Consider the following 20828-nt stretch of genomic DNA (forward strand, 5'->3'; position numbering starts at 1 on the left):
TGGTATGCTTTAACTTGAATCTGATTTGTCCGATCAACACAATTTGTTCAATTTTTAAATATTTTTTTAATTTATTTTAATTTTTTTTGTCTTAACTCAATTTATGAGTCCCATGAGTGGCGCCGGTTGCTGTAATCGATTAGTTTGCACGCCCCCTGTAAAGACACGTCAGTCCTTGAAGCAGGCAGCCCGGGTTTGACTCCGACCTGCCACTCCTCTCCCACATGTCAGTCCCCATTCTCTCTCTCTCTCTCTCTGCCTGGTCTCAGACTCTATCCACTGTCCTGTCTGAATTAAGGCATAAAAAGCTTTAAAATAAAACTGAAAAGAAATACTGTAAAGGTCCAGTAAGTGAGATGTGTAGAGAGGTAAATGATCAAGGTATCTTACTCTCTGATCATTAAGGAAACATGCTATGTTGAAGTGCTGGCTTCTCTGACAACAATGCAGCAGCCAGTATGTCCTCCTTCTAACTTTACATTCTGCTCCTGAATGCTCTGGATTTGATTGGACCAGAGAAGGGAGGCGGTTTTAAGGCGACCCCCCCCACACAGCCGTTTTGGAAGCCCCTCGGTTCTTTTAAAGAAAATGGATTATACTTACATACCCATCAGTATTAACTGATTCCATTCATACACGTATACAAACCGCACTGGGAGTGATTTTGGAGTTCAGTTCCCAAGGACACTTTGCACACAGAGACTGCAGCAGCGGGGATCAAACCGCCAACCTTCTGATGTAAAAGAGGACAGAGTCTACTGACAGTGATCTTATAAAGCAGCCTTTATCGTGACCTTCATCACAGAGAGCACAAAACTAAAGTCCTCGAGTCCGGCCCAGAAAGTCAAAAGAGTTTTTAAATCGAAAAGAAAGAGGAACCGAGTCATTTTCTTCCCCGAGCGCTGTGTGAAAACACCATCCTGTGTGACTTTCAAAACCAGACTAATCGAGCTCTTCTTCTTCTTCTTTTTGTAATCCTCCCCTTCAAACAGACACGCTCCTCATCGACTACCAGTTCACCTTCAGCCTGTCGCAGGAGGACGACCGCTACTACACCGCCATCAACTTCGTGGCCACACCTGAGGAGGTAAGGCTCTGACAGTGAACGCCCCACACCGTCTCAGCAGCTGTCACTTTCATTATAAGGATGGAAGATTGTGTTGTCAGCGCCAGATGACGGAAGTTTAAAAGACACTTCTGAAGTTTGATTTGAACTGTTTTTGTGAAATGACTAAAACAGTCACATGTTGAGTAATAACACTTTTAGGTCTCTGGCTCCTTTAAAAAGTAGATTTAATTATAAAACACTTTAATGGCCTGTGTTCATCAATGGTGGTTTTTTGCACTCATGACCTCAATTTCACAGCGCCTCTCCACCTCTCTTCCCTCAGTTGTGACCGACAGATCTGTTTTAAATTTCTATTTTCTTTAATTCAAAGACATTTCACCAAGAAGACGAGTCAGATTAGTTTTTTAGTCAGATATATTCTTCCATTTTCAGAATAAAAGACCCAAATGATTGAAGGTTAAATGGGCAGAATACGTTTGTACAAATAGAAATAAGCAGCAAGTAGTCCTCACATTGAGAGGATACAAATGTAAATTTGAGTTTGGGCAAGCAACAGTAGGAGGAGTCATTTTGGCAAGGCAAGGCAAGTTTATTTATGTCGCACATTTCAACAACAAGGCGATTCAAAGTGATTCACACAAGACATCAAAAAGCATCACGACAGAGGAAAGAAAAGAAACATTGAAATAGAACATTTAAAAATCACTGAAATGATTAAATCTGAAAATATGTTCAAATTAAATTAATTGAACTAAATAAAGTAAAAATATAAAAAGAGTTAAAAGTTACAGTGCAGAGTAAAAGTTTAAAATCTTATTAAAGCTGTTTAATGAAAGGCAGCTGTAAACAGGTGAGTCTTCAACCTGGATTTAAACGAGTTGAGAGTTTCAGCAGACCTGCAGGTTTCTGGGAGTTTTGTTCCAGATATAGAGAGCATAGAAACTGAACGCTGCTTCTCCATGTTTGGTTCTGACTCTGGGGACAGAGAGCAGACCTGTCCCAGACCACCTGAGCGCTCTGGATGGTTCGTAGTTAATCAGGAGGTCACTGATGTATTTTGGCCCTAAACCTTTAAGCGCTTTTTAAACCAGCAGCAGGATTTTAAAGTCTATTCTTTGACAGTCTGGGAGCCAGTGTAAAGACCTCAGAACTGGACTGATGTGATCCATTTTCTTGGTTTTGGTGAGCAGCAGCGTTCCCAAATAAATTTTGGGGCATTTATTCGGATTCTCTTTGAAAAATTAAAGATTGGAATGTAAAAAAAAGCAGGATTGAAAGATAAAATTTTAACATTTAGTTGCCACCTTAGTGTATGGTGTTGCTGATTGCTCAGATTAATGACAATGAGACTTTTTCTTCTGCATCTCTGCTCAAACCCGGTCAGTTCTGCACTGTCGTTGACAAAGGTTATATCAAGAAGTCCCGCCATTTTGGATTTTGATTGGTCGGGGGATGGAAGACGTGACATTGACGAGTACTGTGGTGGCTGCAATCCATTCTTAGTAAATTCCCCTCATTTATAAAAAAAACACAAGTAGATATAAAGTATAATTGGGACTAAATAATCAGAAATATTACTATAAATCTAGCTACCTTTCACAAACAAGGAAGTACAGACAAGATGTAGGTAGAGAATAATATGAAAGTTGGAAAACTCACTCTGATATCATCAACCGTTACAAACAGAGAAAAAACAGTCCTACCTCAAAGTCTGCCGCTGATGAGCTCAAACTGATATTAATGATGTCATACTGAAGTGTGTTAGAGAAGTTGGTACACAGTTGGTGTCACAGATGTTTTCCCACCATGGAAAGCTTGTCCAGTCATGTTTTACCTGTCTGCAGCATCTGGAGCCCAAACAAGCATCTGATTTAAAAAAATCCCAGATGGTGTGTCTTCCCTCTGACAAAGCTTTTACCTCATGTGAATACAGAAGGTTGATCTTCTTGTTGAGCTGGAGAGGCGTGCAGACATTTAATGTGTTTTATTTAAAGTCAGTGGAAATAACATTTAGGAGGTTGTGCTCCTCCAAATCCAAATAACCTGTTAGGGAAAATGATTACCAGGAAAAAGAAAGTCTGTTAATGAAGAAATCACTGGATTACAAGATCAAAGTGAGGAGGGAAACTATAAGGGAAAGAAGTTATATATATGGAAAAATTCACGGAACATTTAGGTGGAAAGGATTGGTATGCAGCCCCAAAAATATATCCTTTATTAGTCCCACAAGGGGAAGCCGCCAGACCCACACAGACAATGATCAGACTACCTGCTGAAAAGGCTCGACTCCCTTGATTTGATAAAATACCTCATTACATTTTGCTGCTGGTGGAAATAAAGATGAGTGACTGGTCGATTTTTGAATCCACAAGTCAAAGTGGCAGGTAGACAAAAATGTTCATTTCAAACCCTGAGTTGGGGGTTCAGGTTCACATCGGCAGTGCTCAGTGACCTGACACCTCTCCAGACCAGTTTCCAGACTTGGTCCTCATCTGGACTTGAACTCAACAACCGAGTCCTTACAGACTGATCTACTGCCGCCCCCAGTTTCTGTCTTGAGTTGCACTTTGCTTCAGCAGTTAGCCCAAAGGCTCAGAAATGTTCCAGAGATATGTTTTAAATGTAACCAAGAAAATTCTACATCAAACATAATGGATCATAAATAGACATAATATTAAACATTTTCATAATGGAGCTTTTTTTTTTTACTGCAGCCATTTAATGATTATTAAATTATTAATGATTATTGACTCTATAGAAGCTGATAACTACTCATACAGCTTTTTAATACGTATCTATTTCTTCATCGACTCTGCTTGTTTTTGCTAATTCAGCTTCCATTAGCTGTGAAAATGTGCTCGAGTCTGCAACACGCTTACAGTTTGTACAGATGCATACACGTGATTGGAGGCTCTGCTACTCCTTTATTTAGTATTCTGGTTCATTATCTCTCAGTGCACGTTCATGTTGTGTCAAAATAGAAAGATGATACATTTAGCTCCTTGTGCTTCCTCTCCAGCCAAACCGGGATCTCGACATGTTCATCAATGCCTCCAAGAACTTCAACCTGAACATCACCTGGGCCACGAGCTTCACAGGTACGTCTCAACAAAACACCAAAGCAACATTCCTTTTATTCCAGTGAATGTGAGAATGTGATGCTTTCCCTTCATATCACTGCACCTTGGAGATCTTTGACTTTGACTGTTCTCAGGCAGAAGACAGATTTTAACCGCGGGCATTTTTTTTTTCATTTAATAGACTTTATTGACAAAGACAAAAAAAACTGTAAGAGTCAGCTGAAACTTCAAACTTTAAATCATGGAAACGTGAGGTGGCAGGAGGTGCAACTCTCACTCAGATGAAGTACACATCCTGAATCCTGCGATAGCCCGTCCAGGTGTCTGTGTTAGCTTTTCCACTATTTATTTTATTTTTTTTAAGTTTTCTTTTCATTAGGAAAAGCACAGTATAATTTACATTGCACATAACCTTCATTATTTAACAGACTTCCTTGATCCTCTTGTCTGTTGTTTGTCCTCCTTTCCGCCGGGACTTGGGAAAGATGGGTGCAGAAAGTCAGAGTGTCTTTGTTCATAATGCGTTCCTAAAACGTTTCTTTTTCTTATGAATCGATCATTTACTGCAACATGTGAAGCACAGAACCTGAAGCACAGAGCTTACTGTTTCTGAGTCAGTTGAAGAGAAAAACAAGCTGTAGATGGAAGGTTTTCACAATTCAAAAATAAAATCAGTTAAAGTCCGATCTTACAGGTTCTACGTTAGCTTTTCCTCTGTTTAATACAGCAAACCTATCATGTTTGATACCTTCAAATGTGGTAATCCTCGACAGAGCGTGCTGTCGTGGGGCGCCGCTTTGCCTAGTGGTTAGTGTGCTCCCCATGTATTGAGGGTTGAAGTCCTTCAGGCGGGCATTTCGGGTTTGAATCCGACCTGTTGCTCCTTTCCTGCATGTCATCCAAACTCTCTCTCTCTGATTTCTGACTAGAAAAGAGGAAGTGCTCTCATGTTGCTTTTGTTGCATCTCCTACTAATTAAGAAGAAATCCTGAATTAGACCCTGTGTCCACCTAGCGTTTTTCTCTGAGCACCAGCGTCTTTTTTTCTGTTAGCTGGAGAGAGCGTTTACAGCAGCAGATGACCGATTGGAGAAAAAGCGTCCATTTTTGTTCCCAGCGCTCTGGCTTTTTTAGTGCGTCTGCTCCAAGCTGAAAACCTGTTCAACTTTTCAGAAGGGTGCTGTTGATGCCACTGACACTTTTTTTTCTTCAACCAGCCATTCATGTAGTAGATCGGTCAGGTGCTCGCTCTGCGTCTGATCAGAGCCGTGAAAGCGAGGCCGTTGTTATTTTTGATCTGAGTAGGAGGGCAAACATCCTCCGTTTGGTGCTCATAGTGAGAGAGAAAAAAACTCTCTTAAATATAAAACATTTCTATTTCCAATGAGCAATGGGACAATTTTAGCCAGTTTTTATCAGGAGAACGCAACACATCACTGCCAGGGTGTTGATTGACTTTTTGTTTGTTTGCGAGCACATGTCATATGGCCTCCTTCTGCTGATGCACTGTTGATACTTTCTGCATCGTTGTATCAAATCTCTGTCATCCATTTATTGTCTATTATGTTTCCTGCCTGTTTTGTTATTCCCTTTAGTCTGTTTGTTTGTTTTTATAATTGTTTGCTAGTATAATGTTCTTATAAGAATTAATAAAATATAAATAATAAAAATTAAAAAAAGTAAAAATTTATAAAACATTTAGTAAAAAGCAGCGGAGCAGTGTTGGTCAGACAGCGGCTGTTGTCATAGAGACAAGCAAGCGTTCAGCGCTTTTATTCTCAGCGCACATCAAGCGCTCCTTAGCGAACACAGCCAGGCTTTAACTCTGGGCGGGTGAACACAGGGTCTAAGATGTGAAAATGGCACATGTGAGTTTCTCTCTGTCTCTTCATCAACCTCCTCCTCCGTCGTATTCTTGACTCTTTGTCTCCTCTCCATCACTTAGCGGGCACACAGACTGGGGAGGAGATCCCCATCGTCTCCCGGAGCAACATCAAGGAGTTCAAAGACAGCTTCTCCAACGAGAACTTCGACTTCCGCAACAGCCCCAACATCACGTTCTTCGTCTATGTCAGCAACTTCACGTGGCCCATAAAGATTCAAGTGAGTTTTTGATTTCATCCCGACTCAAACACACAACAAGTGAATCACCCTCTCTGTGATACAGTTCAGAGAAGGGATGGTCAACTTTTGGTCACAGCAAAGGGGCCACATTCATTTCATTCTCACTGCCAGAATATATACAAAAAAGATTAAAATCAATTATGTCTCAAATTTAACTCAACATATACCAGTGATCAAATATGATTATGGGCATATTTTTGGTTTTCATGATTTCATGGCAGATTTTTTCATGTTTTCTTCATATTTTCCAATAAATAAAAAAAAGATAAAAATAAAATAAATAAATAGATAAAAATAAAATAAATAAAATACATAAAATACATAAAATAAATAAAATAAATAAAATACATAAAATACATAAAATACATAAAAATTGACCTGAGGGCCACATTAAGGGTTGATGGGGGCCGCCAGTTGCCCACCCCTGGTTTAGAGTATGTAACTATCTGACAGGGCCGCTCTATGTGTGGAGACGACAAGAAGAAGACACAAGCGGTTCTCTGCTTGCATTGTGAAGGGAGCGAGAATATCTCTTTAACATGTCCTTCACTTTGTATCACAATAGAGAGGAGAAGAAAAAACGGTGGACAGAAATCGCTGCGGCCCTCGACTTTCTCCTCTCTATCTCTGTACAGAGAAGAGGACGAGTGAAAGAGGCGTTCTTGCTCTCTCCACAGCTGCTCCTCCTTTCCTTTTTTCTGCAAGTTTTATCTGAACTGACCAGATTTAGTGCTGGCACAATCAGCTGTGACATCTGAGTATCAGAAAACCTCACACGCTGAAATGTGAAACAGTCAGAAACAGCCGAGTGGATTGATATGAGGGCTTGGAATGATTAAATAAGAGGCAGTGATGGGGGATGCCTGGAAACTCCTGAATCAATCAATCAATCAAACTTTATTTGTATAGCACTTTTCATACAACAAATGTATCCCAGAGTGCTTTACATCAACATTGAATCAAACAGCAACAACATGACTCCCTCCCCCATCCCTATCCCAAGGTAAAAATAACTAGATAAGAAAACAAGGACGGAGGAAACGCTATCATTTATTCTAAATGAGGAAATACAGGAGGTTCAAAATGTAATAAAACTAGATGAAATGAGATTCAGTTAAAAGCTATTCTGAAAAGGTAGGTCTTGACTTTGCTTTTTTAATGAAACATGACAGACAGGGAAAGTCAAAAATGACTCATCATTAGATCAGGGGGGGAGACATCTGACAGAGGTTATACCTTACACTGCACTCCTTCAGAAACACAGTCAACCTGTTCTATCAGCTCTGCCTCACAGTATTTTTATGTTTGCATGGATGAAAATGTACAGAGTGCAGCTTCGGCGAGGCCAAGGCATGTTTCAAGCTTCTTCAAGGGAAACACATGAACATGTCAGGATCAGCATGATGTAATCAGAGCATGAAATGTGTATGTATGATTTAGTCAAGTAGAAGATCTAAATATGTACCGACTGTAGCAGTGCTCCTTATGCTGAGAGTGTAGAAGCATCTAACAAAATGGTACATCAGGTCCTGTAATGTTCTCTCATGTGCAGAGTGATCCTGTGTCTGCAAATAAACAAACACTTACACGCACTCTTATGGCTTCACATACTCTGGATTAAAGTGCTGCAAGACTGCGACTGCTCTAAAAGCCACTTTTTAAACTCTATAAACCAGAACGTCGGCTGGTCAAACGCCAAAATGTAAATGTTGGCAGTCACCAGAGAAAAGTGGTCGGTTGGAAGGAGAACGTTTCCCGCATTTGGTAAGCAGGAGCTTTTTCACCAGCGTTGATGTGGCTCCTTGGCAGTGACGCTGTGAATAGAGAGTCTGTATTTTCTGCATGGTCGGCACCTCTGTGTGTTTACGCAGCCGAGCTGCTGTGCACTTGTTGAACTGCTGCCGTGGGGATGACTAGGGGAAAGAGAACTGTCCTTCAATTGAGCTCAGGCTGGACGACAGCGGCAGAGTCATGCCATTCTGCTGGTATTAAAGGTCACATATTCTCCTCTTTTTCAAACAGTTTAAATAACCCTCAGAGCTCTTCAAAACATGTGTGTGAAGTTTCTTTTGTATCATGTCTATAAACCCCTCTATTTCAGCCCTGCTCAGAACAGGCTGTGTCTGTAGCTTTAAATATGTAAATGAGCTGTGTCTGACCACGCCCCCTCTCTGGAAGAGCTCGGTGCTTTCTTGCTCCATGTCCTATTGTTTACGGTGAGAAGGCAGACTCAGAGGGCAGAACAAACACCTAGCTGTGGGAGTGTCACCCACCTGGGGGAGGGGCTACTGCCCTTTGTGATGTCATGAAGGGAAAATCTCCAAACAGCCTGTTTGAGCACACATTTTCTAAAAAGTGGAGCAGGTGAAAGATGGAGAGGATGGACTTTTGTCATGATTGGGGGGTTTGTAGACAGACTAGAGAAACATGGTGAAGTGGATTTTACAGAATATATGACCTTTTAACGGTTCAATCTGCAATGCTGCATTTCCTAAAAAAAGGCCACATATATAAACTGTAATCCTGAATTGTAGGGGAAACGCTGTCCACTCTGAGAAAGCAAAATCACGGCAGCGTTTGGTACAGTGAGGCAGAATAAAGGCGGAGCTTCGTTGCTTTTGCAGAATGTCTGCAAAAAAAATGGCTGAAACTTTCCCTGCAGCTTCATATCTACATGCTTAACTTTGTGAAAAAGTAAATTGAAATGATTCGCTTTGAGCAGGTTTTCAGAGTTTCAATCAGACGTGTACATGCATAGGTATTTAGTATACGTGTTTTTGCAGCATGACAAAGGATGGAATAAACTGGGCCTCCATTATAAGTTTGATGCAGTAAATGAATGCACTGACAGGATTGGCTGCTGCCAGCTGGTGCTCTTGGCCCCGGCTGTTTCCTCCTTTGTGCCTCCCTGTATACTTTCTGGGAGTGATTTGACTGGTTGCCCCGTGCTGGCTCCTTCCCCCCCCCCGTGCCCTCCTCCGCAAGGAGAGGAAAATCCTGCCTCCATCTTCCATGTCCTGCCCCTGTGAGGGCTTTTAGTTCTCTCAGCTACAGAGCTCCAGCTGCTCCCTGTTAGACTTCTGGAGGTCTCACCCCTCCCTCCACCTCCCAGGGTCCACCTCACCTTCTGCTGCTCGGGTGGGTGGGATCACATAGAAGATCGGCCCTGGTCTTGAACCTAAAGCATGCAGGTCTGTTAGCGGGTCATTTTTTCTTCCTCGCACTCATGGAGCTTTGCCTTCGACAGCGAGGTAAAAAATCTTTCCACTTGTTTCTCTTTTCCTGCCACTTCTCCTCGTCTCAAAATCATCTTTTTGAAACAATCTCTTCAAAACATTTTTCATTTTTTTCCCTTTGCCTTCAGTGGTCTGCTGCAGTGTGGCATTGGGGATGTGTGTGTGTGTGTGTGTGTGTGTGTGTGTGTGTGTGTGTGAGTAAATCGTAGGCGGTTGGGTCCTCCAGTGTTGGCAGGCAGAGATCGGAGTTTGTTGGAAAACGGTTCATAAACAGCAGCCGAGAAAGAGCAAGGGCAAAGTGGAATGTTAAGTTGAAACACATGCTGCATTCAGAGTGGGTTGTGTGTACAAGCTAAGCCCTCTCGCTCTCTCTCTCTCTCTCTCTCTCTCTCTCTCTCTCTCTCTCTCTCTCTCGCTCTCTCTCTCGCCCAGCTTTAGTGTGCAGCAACTATAGAGAGCTCTCTCACTGTCTCTCTCACTAAACCACCTCAAGGTTGCTTCTGTTTGCCTTCACGTGGTCGGAAGTAGTGTTGAGAATAGCGTGCATACCGTTTGCAAGCAGGTTTTTTTTCCTCCATATGCTTCGACTCCACTCGCTAAATAAAATCATTTATATACTCTTTTATCTACTCACTGCTTGTGACATTCCCCCCTCTCACTCACTTATAAACACTGCTAGCTGTAGCTTCACTGCAAAGTGCCAGGCTTCTTATTTGATACTAATTCAAAAGACCAATGTGGGCTTCATTCTCTGGTCAAATACACTTCAAACATTTGGACCCCACATGCTGAAAATGTTTTTTTTTTAATGTCTCACAGTCCTCTAAAAGTCCAGAAATGGTGCTTCTGTAGAAACATGAAACTATGATGACTGAACAAGTACTGCTCATTATGTTGGAGCTACAAAGAAAACACTGGACATTCACGGCAGGCCCTCTTTGGAAAGAATCATGGTCGATTATTACATTCAAATCGGTCGTATGAAAAAGCGACACATTTTTTTTTCTTTTTTTTTTTTATGGCTAAATTGAACGCGGCCAATTCCCCACAATACCGTAGTTGATTATGTGCAACAGTGCTCCAAAATAAGTGGTCCAGATTGGTCTTTCTTTTGATCTTTTGAGACCATGCTTAAGACAGATTCTCTGGAGGTCTCAGGTCGGCCTGGTCTGAGGAAAAGAGGAATTAGATCATTCAACTGACTGGGCAGTATCTGTTTGTTGCAAAACTCTGGATTTTGAGGATTTCATTTAACTTGCAAAGACACATTATTCTTTGTGTTTCATATAGTTTAAGACATTCATTGGTCTTGGTGATTATTTCAAGATGTATGACCCTTTCTCCACTACCACCTGTTATATGAAAGTGAAGCCAAAATAACCTCCACAACAGGAGCTGGAATATTTCAGATTTTGAATGTGGGACTTTTTATCCAGTAGATGTTTTCACTTACGGTTTTGGAAAGTTCAGTGATTGTTGTATTGGTTCATTAAGCTTTGCTTTTCCAGCTGTCATGTCATCCATCTTTAAATAAGGTGGATGGTCCTGGTGTTAAACATTCAATGTCTTGGTGCTGTATTGTCTTCTTCTCCATACACTGATCTCTTGGTTGTGACTCGATCTTGGTTCAGACGGTGTTGACTTCAACTCTGCTTTACAGCTCAGCTCACAGCGAAAACCCTTCAATATAATAATGATAATAATCATTTTGACCTACCAGAAATGAGATCTTGTTCCTCCGTCAAAGTAAATACTGTGATGACTTCATCAGCTCGCACCATCAAAGCAAAATCAATTTCAGTGAGATAAGTCAGCGTGGAGGTCTCCTACCCCTCTTTTCCCCCCTTTTTTTTATCATTCCTGATGAAGAAAAGATCAGAATTTAATGATGTTTGTAATGAAACGCAAATCCCAGACTAATTACATTAAAGAGCTGTGATCTCCTGTTCCGTGCCTTAGTGAACATGTCATGATATGGTGGAGATTAGAACAGCCTCTCCGATTTAATACCCCGCCGTGGAGTAGCAGCAGCTGCAGCTATCAGCCGACTGGGCCGCTCTGCGTATCTGTGTGGACCCGTGTAGTGTTTATCTGGGCCATGCATGGCTGCCTGATGGCTGCGTCGTGATACTGATTACAGAGAGGTTCAGGGAACAGAAAGTCAGCAGAGACAGGTACAACCTGCAGCCAGCTACTTCTTATTCAAACGCTGAATTCAGTTATTTTATTCAGGCAAATTAAAAAAGATAAATCAGTTAATTAAGTGAATGTTTTTTTTAAACCAAAGCATCCATCCTCCATCCATCCATCCATCCTCCAACCATCTGGCTAACAATGCATGCATCCATCCGTCCATACTTACATTCATCCATCCATCCGTCCATCCATGCATTCCATCGCTTCCACCAGTCCATCCTTCCATCCTCCGACCATCTGTCCAACCATGTATGCATCCATCCACCCCTCCCATCCATCTGTCCATCCATCCATCCATCCTCCGACCGTCTGTCCATCCATGCATTCCATCGCTTCCACCCGTCCATCCATCCTCCATCTGCCTGTCTAACAATGCATCCATCATCTATCCATCCATCCATCCTCCATCCATCTGGCTAACAATGCATCCATCTGTCCATCCATCCATCAATCCATCCATCCATCCTCTGACCGTCTGTCCAACCATGTATGCATCCATCCACCTCTCCAATTCATCAGTATATCCATCCATCCATCCTCCTTCCTACTAAATATGCATCCATCCATACTTACATCCATCTGTCCATCCATCCATCCATCCATCCATCCATCCATCCTCCGACCGCCTGTCCATCCATACTTATATCCATCTGTCCACCCGTCCATCCATCCTCCATCTGTCTGTCTAACAATGCATCCATCATCTATCCATCCATCCTCCGACCGTCTGTCTAACAATGCATCCATCCATCCTGACATCCATCAATCCATCCTCCGTCCATCTGTCTATCTATGCATTCCAGCTATCCATCCATCCATTCATCCATTCATCCATACATCTGTCCGTCCATTCATTCATCAATCCATCAATGCATACTTCCATCCATCATCCATCCAGTTATCCATCCATCCATCCATGCATCCATCCATCCGTCTGTCTATCCATGTATTGGATACATCACCTATCCAGTTTTCCGTCCATCAAGCCGTCTGTCCGTCCATCTGTCTATTCATGCATCCATCAATCAATCCTGTCAAAACGTCTTATTACACTTTTTTTTCCAAGATCTAACAAGTGAAAAATCTGCCAGGATGAGTTTTTAAAAAATCAATCTGCCAGGGTGCTGGTGGCTCAGTGGTTAATGCATGCGCCCCATGTATGGAGGCTTTAGTCTTCCAAGCAGGCGACCCAGGTTCAAATCCAGCCTGTGGCTCCTTTCCCACTTTCTCTCTCCCTGATTTCCAGCTCTATCCACTGTCTTATCTCTCCATTAAAGACATAAAAAAGCCCAAAAGTAAATCTTTGAAAAATATATATCTGGCAATGGTTCAAGCACCAATGAGCTGTAACGTCTTAGTACAAGAAACTTTTTTTTTTAACTTAAGCATCTCAAGCCTCATTTTCTCAAAATAAGATGTTAATCAGGACTTCCATCCTCTGGAACTCACTTCCAAAAAACATCAGACTCCCCATCACCCTCCTGTAGCTGTTATCAGCCGACACGTTTTACAACCTATCTTCCTGCAGGACTCAGGACTGTGGATTAACATGTTGGTTTATTTTAACAAGAAACAAAGGAACTGATCAATGATTTAAGTCTCCCTCTCAGACAAGATATTATGAACTTTTACAACACCTGGAATAAACAATCGAGCGGAAACAGAACACTCCGCTATCTACGAATTGACCCCAAAGACATGAACTGTGACCGAAACCAGTCTCTGCAACGTCATAAAATTGACCATCTGTTGAAGGACTGCTGAAGAACTGAATTAAACCACAGCTTTCAATTCTGCATCAAATGAACATTTATGTCTTTCTTCATCTAGATATTTGTAATTGTCACATTGAATCTATTATAATCATCTTTTTAACTCAAAATCTGATCTTCAGAATAGGAATAAGAGTTATATTACGTTTAATAGGAATTTGACGTGGAACGCTATTGCCATCTAGTGTTAGAATATCCATGAATACGAAACCTTCATAATTATACATTTAGACGTGTTATAAAGCATACTCTTTGATATTAGCTATAGAAGGTGTTATTTAAAGACACCAATTTCTTTTACTACTTTATTAATGTCTTATTAAGAATGCTGACTGTATAACATGTTTTTGTTCACCTACAGGCTGGGATTAACTGAGGATGTCCCAGATGGTGTGATTTTCATCTCAACATGAATCTGATAGAAATGTTTGTCTAAATATATGACGTGAACCTACATCAACGTGGATCTGATAGAAATAATATCGAAATGAATGTGTGGTGACGTATATATGTTTAGATTCTTATTCTTAATCTTATTGAGTAAACTCGGTTTAGTTTAAACAAATGTCCTCCGGTCAGAATGGGAGTCACCCGTGGGCTGCACCCCTCTTTGCCTGCAGACCCCCCTCCTCCCATCCAGGTGATAAGAGTTCACACTCAGTTCAACATCAATTCTTTCTGGCTCAAGCAAGGTTTTTGAACTTTGCTCTTCAATTTTGAATGCCAATTCCTTAGTTTGGATTCATCAAGATGGCCATCCGGTTAATCTGAATTGGAAATCGACGTATCAAAAAACTCTTTAACATTTTCTTTCCTGTTGGATCTTCTTGGAGCTTCTGAGACGACGGCTGAACCGACGTACGATCTCCATCCCAGCTGCACACTCCGACCAAGTTATCAAGGCATCTAATCTGGCCCTTGGACCTCTCTGGTCCTGAAAAGAACCGCTTGCCAGGGACTGAAATGCGGGACCAGCCGGCAGAGTTCAATTGAACACATCTCACAGTAAGACTGCTGGTGGCAAGGCGTGATGGAAGATCAAGTCGTGAGTCGTGTCTATTCAGAGCCCTCCTTTAAATCCAAATAGAATCCCAAAATTCCTTTATCAACTTTTTCTTTTTGACCATTTTCTGATTAAGTCATTCAAACAATACCACGTCTTATCTCATTACTAAATATATAATGTCACCATACGTTATAATTATATTATCCCGATCATAATAATCATATTCTTTATCTGTTTCATCTATACATTATTGTTTACCCCTTTTATATTAAATTTTACTCATAACATTCAGGACTTTGTGTGTTTTCTTGTTTAACGTTTCCAGAACTTTCAAGATATGAAACTGACTGATTAATTAATTAACTTATACCATTAAAGTTATTTTCTTCCTTTAATAGGAAGTGGTACCCCTTCTTAAATACGAGGTTAAATAAAGATATAACATCTTAATAATTTAATTACGCTACACTCCACCTTCAAAAAATACCTAAATACTCACCTCTTCAACATCGCCAACAACCACCAACACACTCTGTTAGTGTAGATATAAATAGATTTTCACCATATGAAGCTGATTTTTAAACTTGCAGAGGGACAATGTGCCCTTCAGTTTTACCGCTGTTGTTCAAAACTTCATCTGTAGGTGCTCTCTGGATCATGATAAACCTGAAAGCAGCTCCTCCACCCACATGCATACAAAGTTCTCACATTCATATTCCAGCCCTAGCATCTTTAAAATTCATCTTCTTCCCGTCCTTTTCCTTTTTTTTCTTTTTTTTTTGTGAAACCTGTTGAGCGTCCTCCTTTTGCTGATAACGACACTTTCCCTTCAAAACTCCAAACATAGTTCAAGCGGCTGTCAGAAGCCATTAAAAGGCAGAATATCTCCAGTCTTAATGCCCGCTGGCAGCCTGACAGGCCCTGCTGCGAGATACTTGGCGGGCCCCCTTAAGAGTCACCCTCTGCTGGGCACATAACGAGAGCGTCACCCGAGCCCTCCCTCCCTCTCGCCGCCGTCAGCCTCCCTCCTTGGTGACAAAACACCACACACAGCTGACACGAGAGATTAGCCGCTACAATAACTGTTATCTCACATCTTCTCGGAGAAGAGAGACGGCCTACTTGTGCTTTTTTAAAACCGGAGTTGTGCAGTAAAGACATGACGCTGACACTCCTATCTGTGCTGCTTCTTCTTCTGGTGTTGACGCAGTCAGCGCTGGCGTTGATGGGCGGCTTTATGTGCGATTAGAAAAGGAACATTTTGTGGCTTTAATCACCTTCTGAAGTCGAGGGCTTTGTTAGGCCGCCGTCATAAAGCGAGCGGGGCTCTCGGTTCATCGGCTGACAAGGCTTCTTTGATAATACCAAGCTTTTGCTCTTCAAAGAATCGCTTGCATTCACAGTTTCATTCTATATCCTTTTAGTTTTCTCTTCAGTCCTTTTTCACTTTACATTCATGAGCACAGAGAGAGGGGAAGTATTCCACACTAAAGATTTTCTCTCGACTGGTTTCTGAGAATCTCAGGATGAATTCAAACAGTTCCTCTGCATTGCATTTTGGAGATGCTAGGGTTAGACCTGTTTTCACCTATTTTAATCCTTGTAGATGCACCAACAGATGTTTGGAAAGTACAGCTTGTCGAGCTTCTTTTAGAGGTTTATTTTGGGGCTTTTTTTATGCCTTTATTTAGAGATAAGAGGACAGAGCGGGAAATCAGAGAGAGAGAGAGAGAGAGTGGGGGATTACATGCGGGAAAAGGAGCCACAGGTCGGATTCGGACCCGGGCTGTCGCTTAGAGGACTTTAGCCTCTGTACATGGATTGCATGTACTTAACCACTAGGCATGGCACACCCCTTGTGCACCTCTTTCTTCAGAGCATTCAGCAATCGTATTGCCAAAAAGTGAGTGACCAAAAAAAAACGATTTTTGTGTTCTGAATCATCATATGATGCGTTTTTATCTCAGCTCTGCCACAGCTGTGTTAGCTCTCAGAATAGTGCCAAAAAAAGATGAGAATATTAATGAATACATGTTTTAACTATTATGCTAATCACTGAATCTAATACTGAGAAACATTCCCGTCTTCTAGCCTCATGAATGTATTTTCATCTTATCTCAAAAACGGACTATATTTACATATAAAAGCAATCGACTCGGTCTGTGGGAACATTTTTCTAAAACTTTTCTTCAACAGGAATATCTCCATTTAGGATACATGTGTCTCTCTTAGTGAGGAAGTTTCAAACCAAACAGTAAAAAAAAACACATGTTTGAGAGTCACAACTAACATTTGAGTACGTTCCTGTGGCCGTGTGGGAGAGTTTCCTCAGGTGTGGGACGTCAGCGCGGTACGATGATCTCTCTGTTCACTTCAAATCTGTTCAAAGCTGGTTCGGCCATGAAGGTGATGGGGAGGACTGAAAACGTTTCCCTGCAGCCGACATATGAGCAGCCTGTTCTCAGACCGGCACAGGGAACGTCGTCTGACTCGTCTCTTTTTTGCAGATATTGTGCAATAAAGATTCAAATGTTTATTGTCATGTGCACAGTAGGAAACATGTTTCCCTGTACAATGAAATTCTTTCTTTGCTGTCCACAATGAATGCCAACAATAAAATATTAAAATTAAACATATAAAAATAATAATAATAATAAAAACAATAATAATATATACAAATATACAAAAAATAAGGCTATTTGAAGGCAGTAGAGTGCAAATATAAAATTTAAACTGCAAAAAATGAATGTAATATTTGCAAACTGAACATGAGGTAGTTTGTGATTGTTACACTCCTGTGAGTTGTTTAGGAGTCGGACGGCAGTGGGAAAGAATGTTGTGTTGTTTTGAATGGTGCTTTTCTGTTTACATGAAGATGTGTTGATCTTTTGTTTTCAGTGTATTGATTCTAGTGGAAGCAGCTGGGGTTTGTTTTGAGTTTACAGCCTGTCATCGTGTTGGCTCCTGCATTGCGCTTTTTAACAAGGCCACAGCCTGCAGAGATCCGACTGACAAAATGTTTTTTTTGACTTGGGGGGTCATTCTCGATTTCAACTTCTACGGGCGCAGTCCTGGTTGTTTTTACCAACTTAAATCCACTCCAGCCAACGTGTTTTTAAAAGTTTTTCTGCGGCGCCTGTTGTTGGCACCCCCGAACTTCTCTTCAGTGTTCAACAGTCTGGAGAAAAAAATGATCACACAGAGGATTCAGCACTCAACAGTAATCAACAGCAACACATTAGCCCAGCCAGATGGTGCTGACTACATGAGTAAATTAGACCTCAGGCCTTCCACAAAACACACACACACACACACACACACACCGCTGTCATCTCACTGCAGAGACCCTGTGTTGCTCGTGTGCAAAGTCACTGTGGATTAATACACACACTGACCCATCCACTCCTTCTATGCATGCATTGAAATCCTCAATCACACATTCAGTATTCATGGAGTAATCCGCTGGGTTTTTTCCATCTTTTGTCTTCTTCCCTCCTTCCTTTTTTCTCTCCAACTGGAATTGTATGCAAATCCCCTCCTCGCTGAGGAATAATTATAAAGCAGGAGCAGGTGATAAGTTCTAGATCCAAGGTGTCACCTAGGAGAGAGGAGAGAAGGAAGTGTAGGGGGGCAAATTCTGCTGCAGGCATGGACTGCAGTACCCTGATGTTGCCAGAGAGGGGCAGTGTTGTGCAGCTGCAGGTGTACATGTGCATCGTGAGGCACTTTGAAGGGAAGGTTTTTCAGACATAAATGTAGAGGATGATGAGGGAGAGGAGGTGGTAGCACAACAATGCCAATGTTACCCCTGGCAACCTTGATTAAGACGTGTTTGTCGTTAGTGTGATTGCTCTTGTGATGATTACACGGTGAATATTTCTGCCCACATGTCCAAGACTGAGTTTTTTTCCTGCACTGTGCTGTGGGCATGTGAGAGGCCCCCGGCTAGCTGACGTGCTGTCGCTCTGACAGGCGTTGCAATTTTGGAACGCAGATAAGCAGACAGACTGGGGAACCTCCCAGTAGTTGTTGGGATTACCATAAGGGAAAAGAAATCCCATGAAAATCCCTCATCATCTTGAGGCTTGAGATTAAATTGTAACTTTTTTTAAATTACCAAAAATATGCATCAAGTTTGAGGACGTAGTGTCATAAATAAACATGTCCTCTCTGCAGCTCACACATATCGTATGCATTGTGTGTCTCTGCGAGCACACAGGGCGGCATTGTCTTCCCCCGCTCATTTGTGCATCTTTTGTCGGATGTACAAGGTCGACTCCCCCTCCAAGGCTTGAATGTTTATGAGTATGTCATAATGCTGACCTCTCGTTTTGAAATCTCCCTTATTGAAGCACATTTCTGACTCTGACTGTCGTTTCATTTCTCTCTCTCTCTCTCATTCCAGATCGCCTTCTCGCAGCACAGTAACTTCATGGATCTGGTGCAGTTCTTTGTCACATTCTTCAGGTGAGCCCGCCCCACCCCCCCCTCCTCCTCCCTTCTGTCAGTTCAGTTACTTCAAACCACACACATGTTAGCGTTAAAGCGGCAACAGTCACGTTCAACATCCCTGTGTGCTTAAGTGTGTGTGTGTGTGTGTGTGTGTGTGTGTGTGTGTGTGTGTGTGTGTGTGTGATGCAGTGATGGATCATCCAAGCTGCTGCGTTGTACTTGCACACCAGTCATTACATTATGAAGAAGCGCTGCAGCTCGCCTGGTTTATCAGAGCTGGTTAGCAGTCAGCACACACCCACACAACCCCCCCCCCCCACACACACACACACACACACACACACACACACACACACACACCGTGCACACACACAAACACGAGACACACTGACTTCATGGCTGATCTCTGCAGTCCCACACATCAGCAGAGGAGTATAAAACATGAAACGTGCATATGAACTATGGTAGCGATGGTCAAATTGTCCATGCTCGTCTGTTACTGTCAAAAACAGACCGCTGCTTTGTACATAACTCTGATTATAGACGAGATTCAACGTCCAATCAAATCAATCCGCTGAAAGAATCCACTGACATGCTGCAGAGTCCTGCATCATCCTGCTGGGGCTCATTCAAGCGACCATGACCCACACGAGCTTTCAGTGATCTCTCATTCATAAGCTGACATCTTTAGTACCCATAATGCACCTCCACAGATTGAATAAAAGGGAAATAGTTCATGATAGTACTGTCACAGGGCTGTTTCAATATTACAGTTAGAATATGAAACTTCTCTATTTTTTTTTTAAAGGAGCAGGGTGCACTATTTCAGATTTAGTCTTGAGAAAATGCATATTACTGTAAAATCCGGTGTATAAGACGCACTTTTAATGCCTAATTTTTCATCTTAAAAGTTGAGCTGAAATACTGAAACACGCGGCGTCATTACAGCGGGGGCAGCAGCCACTATCACTGCGACCTGACGTGAATAAAAACCCATCCCCGTTCATTGTGTATTGAAAGCTGCACGCTGTGCTGGGAAAGACGGCGACACAGACCAGGCTGGCTGAGTGACTTTTTCCACATCTTTTCTCCCTCACGAGGTCATAATCATACATTTACAGAAACAGTGGTATATTGTTCTGTAAATAAACATAGTGGAGTGTTCTTTTGATTGAAAGAGTCTTATATTAAAGTTAAAGAATGACCAGCGGAGTCGGGCAGCGCGGCTCGCAAGCTAGCAGGTCTGAGCCTCACAACTTTCCCTGCAGGCTGAGAGCTCGACTACCGATCTGTAGCTAGTAGGAGAGCAGACTCCACAAAGTGAAAACAGACAGAACTAAAAGAGCGACACAGCTGCACAGAAACTGCACGCTGTAGACGTCGCTGAACACAATGTAAATCGTCACGCAGGAAAACAGTTTAAACTGTTTTTCTCTCTAAGAGACCTTCAGAACGAGGTGCGTCTTATACACCAGGTTTTTTATTTCTACTTCACATTTAGTTTATTTTTACCCGTCATAGTTTCAGCTCACCTCAACTCAACTCAAAACATTTCCAGTTCAGTTGTAGTCGATAAAAAGTTTTCTCGTTTTAGCCTTTACTTTTCATCCACGCCTTTCTGTCTTCCAACTAGCTCAATGATCCTAATACGCATTTTAATGGCATGTTTGAAATGACATTTTCTTTCTTTTAAAAACAGTTTTCGTCTATCTTTCATTTGTATTTTTTACTTTCTTAAGCTGAGCTGCACCCTGGTGTGGTGGTTAGCTCTGTCGCCTCACAGCGACGAGGTTCCTGGTTTGAAACCCCGTCTGACAGGATCCTCTCTGTGTGGAGATGTTCTCCCTGTGCATGTGTGGGTTCTCTCCATGTTTCCTCCCACAGTCCAAAGACA

At 41.9% G+C, this 20828-nt stretch overlaps 1 protein-coding gene across 4 annotated transcripts in view; it reads left to right on the forward strand.

Moving 5' to 3' along the window:
• Positions 1 to 20828, forward strand: part of atrn (attractin) — a 206820-nt gene that overhangs the window by 66918 nt on the left and 119074 nt on the right. For 2 of the 4 annotated variants that reach the window (XM_020643358.3, XM_065947750.1), the window contains exons 22-25: positions 993 to 1087; positions 4089 to 4167; positions 6094 to 6251; positions 18888 to 18949. In XM_020643358.3, the coding sequence (XP_020499014.2) occupies positions 993 to 1087; positions 4089 to 4167; positions 6094 to 6251; positions 18888 to 18949 (394 nt within the window). Of the gene's footprint in view, positions 1 to 992; positions 1088 to 4088; positions 4168 to 6093; positions 6252 to 11795; positions 14770 to 18887; positions 18950 to 20828 lie in introns of those variants that run through there. The other 2 variants (XM_065947751.1, XM_065947752.1) reach the window with 2 other exon arrangements.

The sequence above is a fragment of the Labrus bergylta genome, chromosome 18 (assembly GCF_963930695.1).
Source record: "Labrus bergylta chromosome 18, fLabBer1.1, whole genome shotgun sequence".
Classification (NCBI taxonomy): domain Eukaryota; kingdom Metazoa; phylum Chordata; class Actinopteri; order Labriformes; family Labridae; genus Labrus; species Labrus bergylta.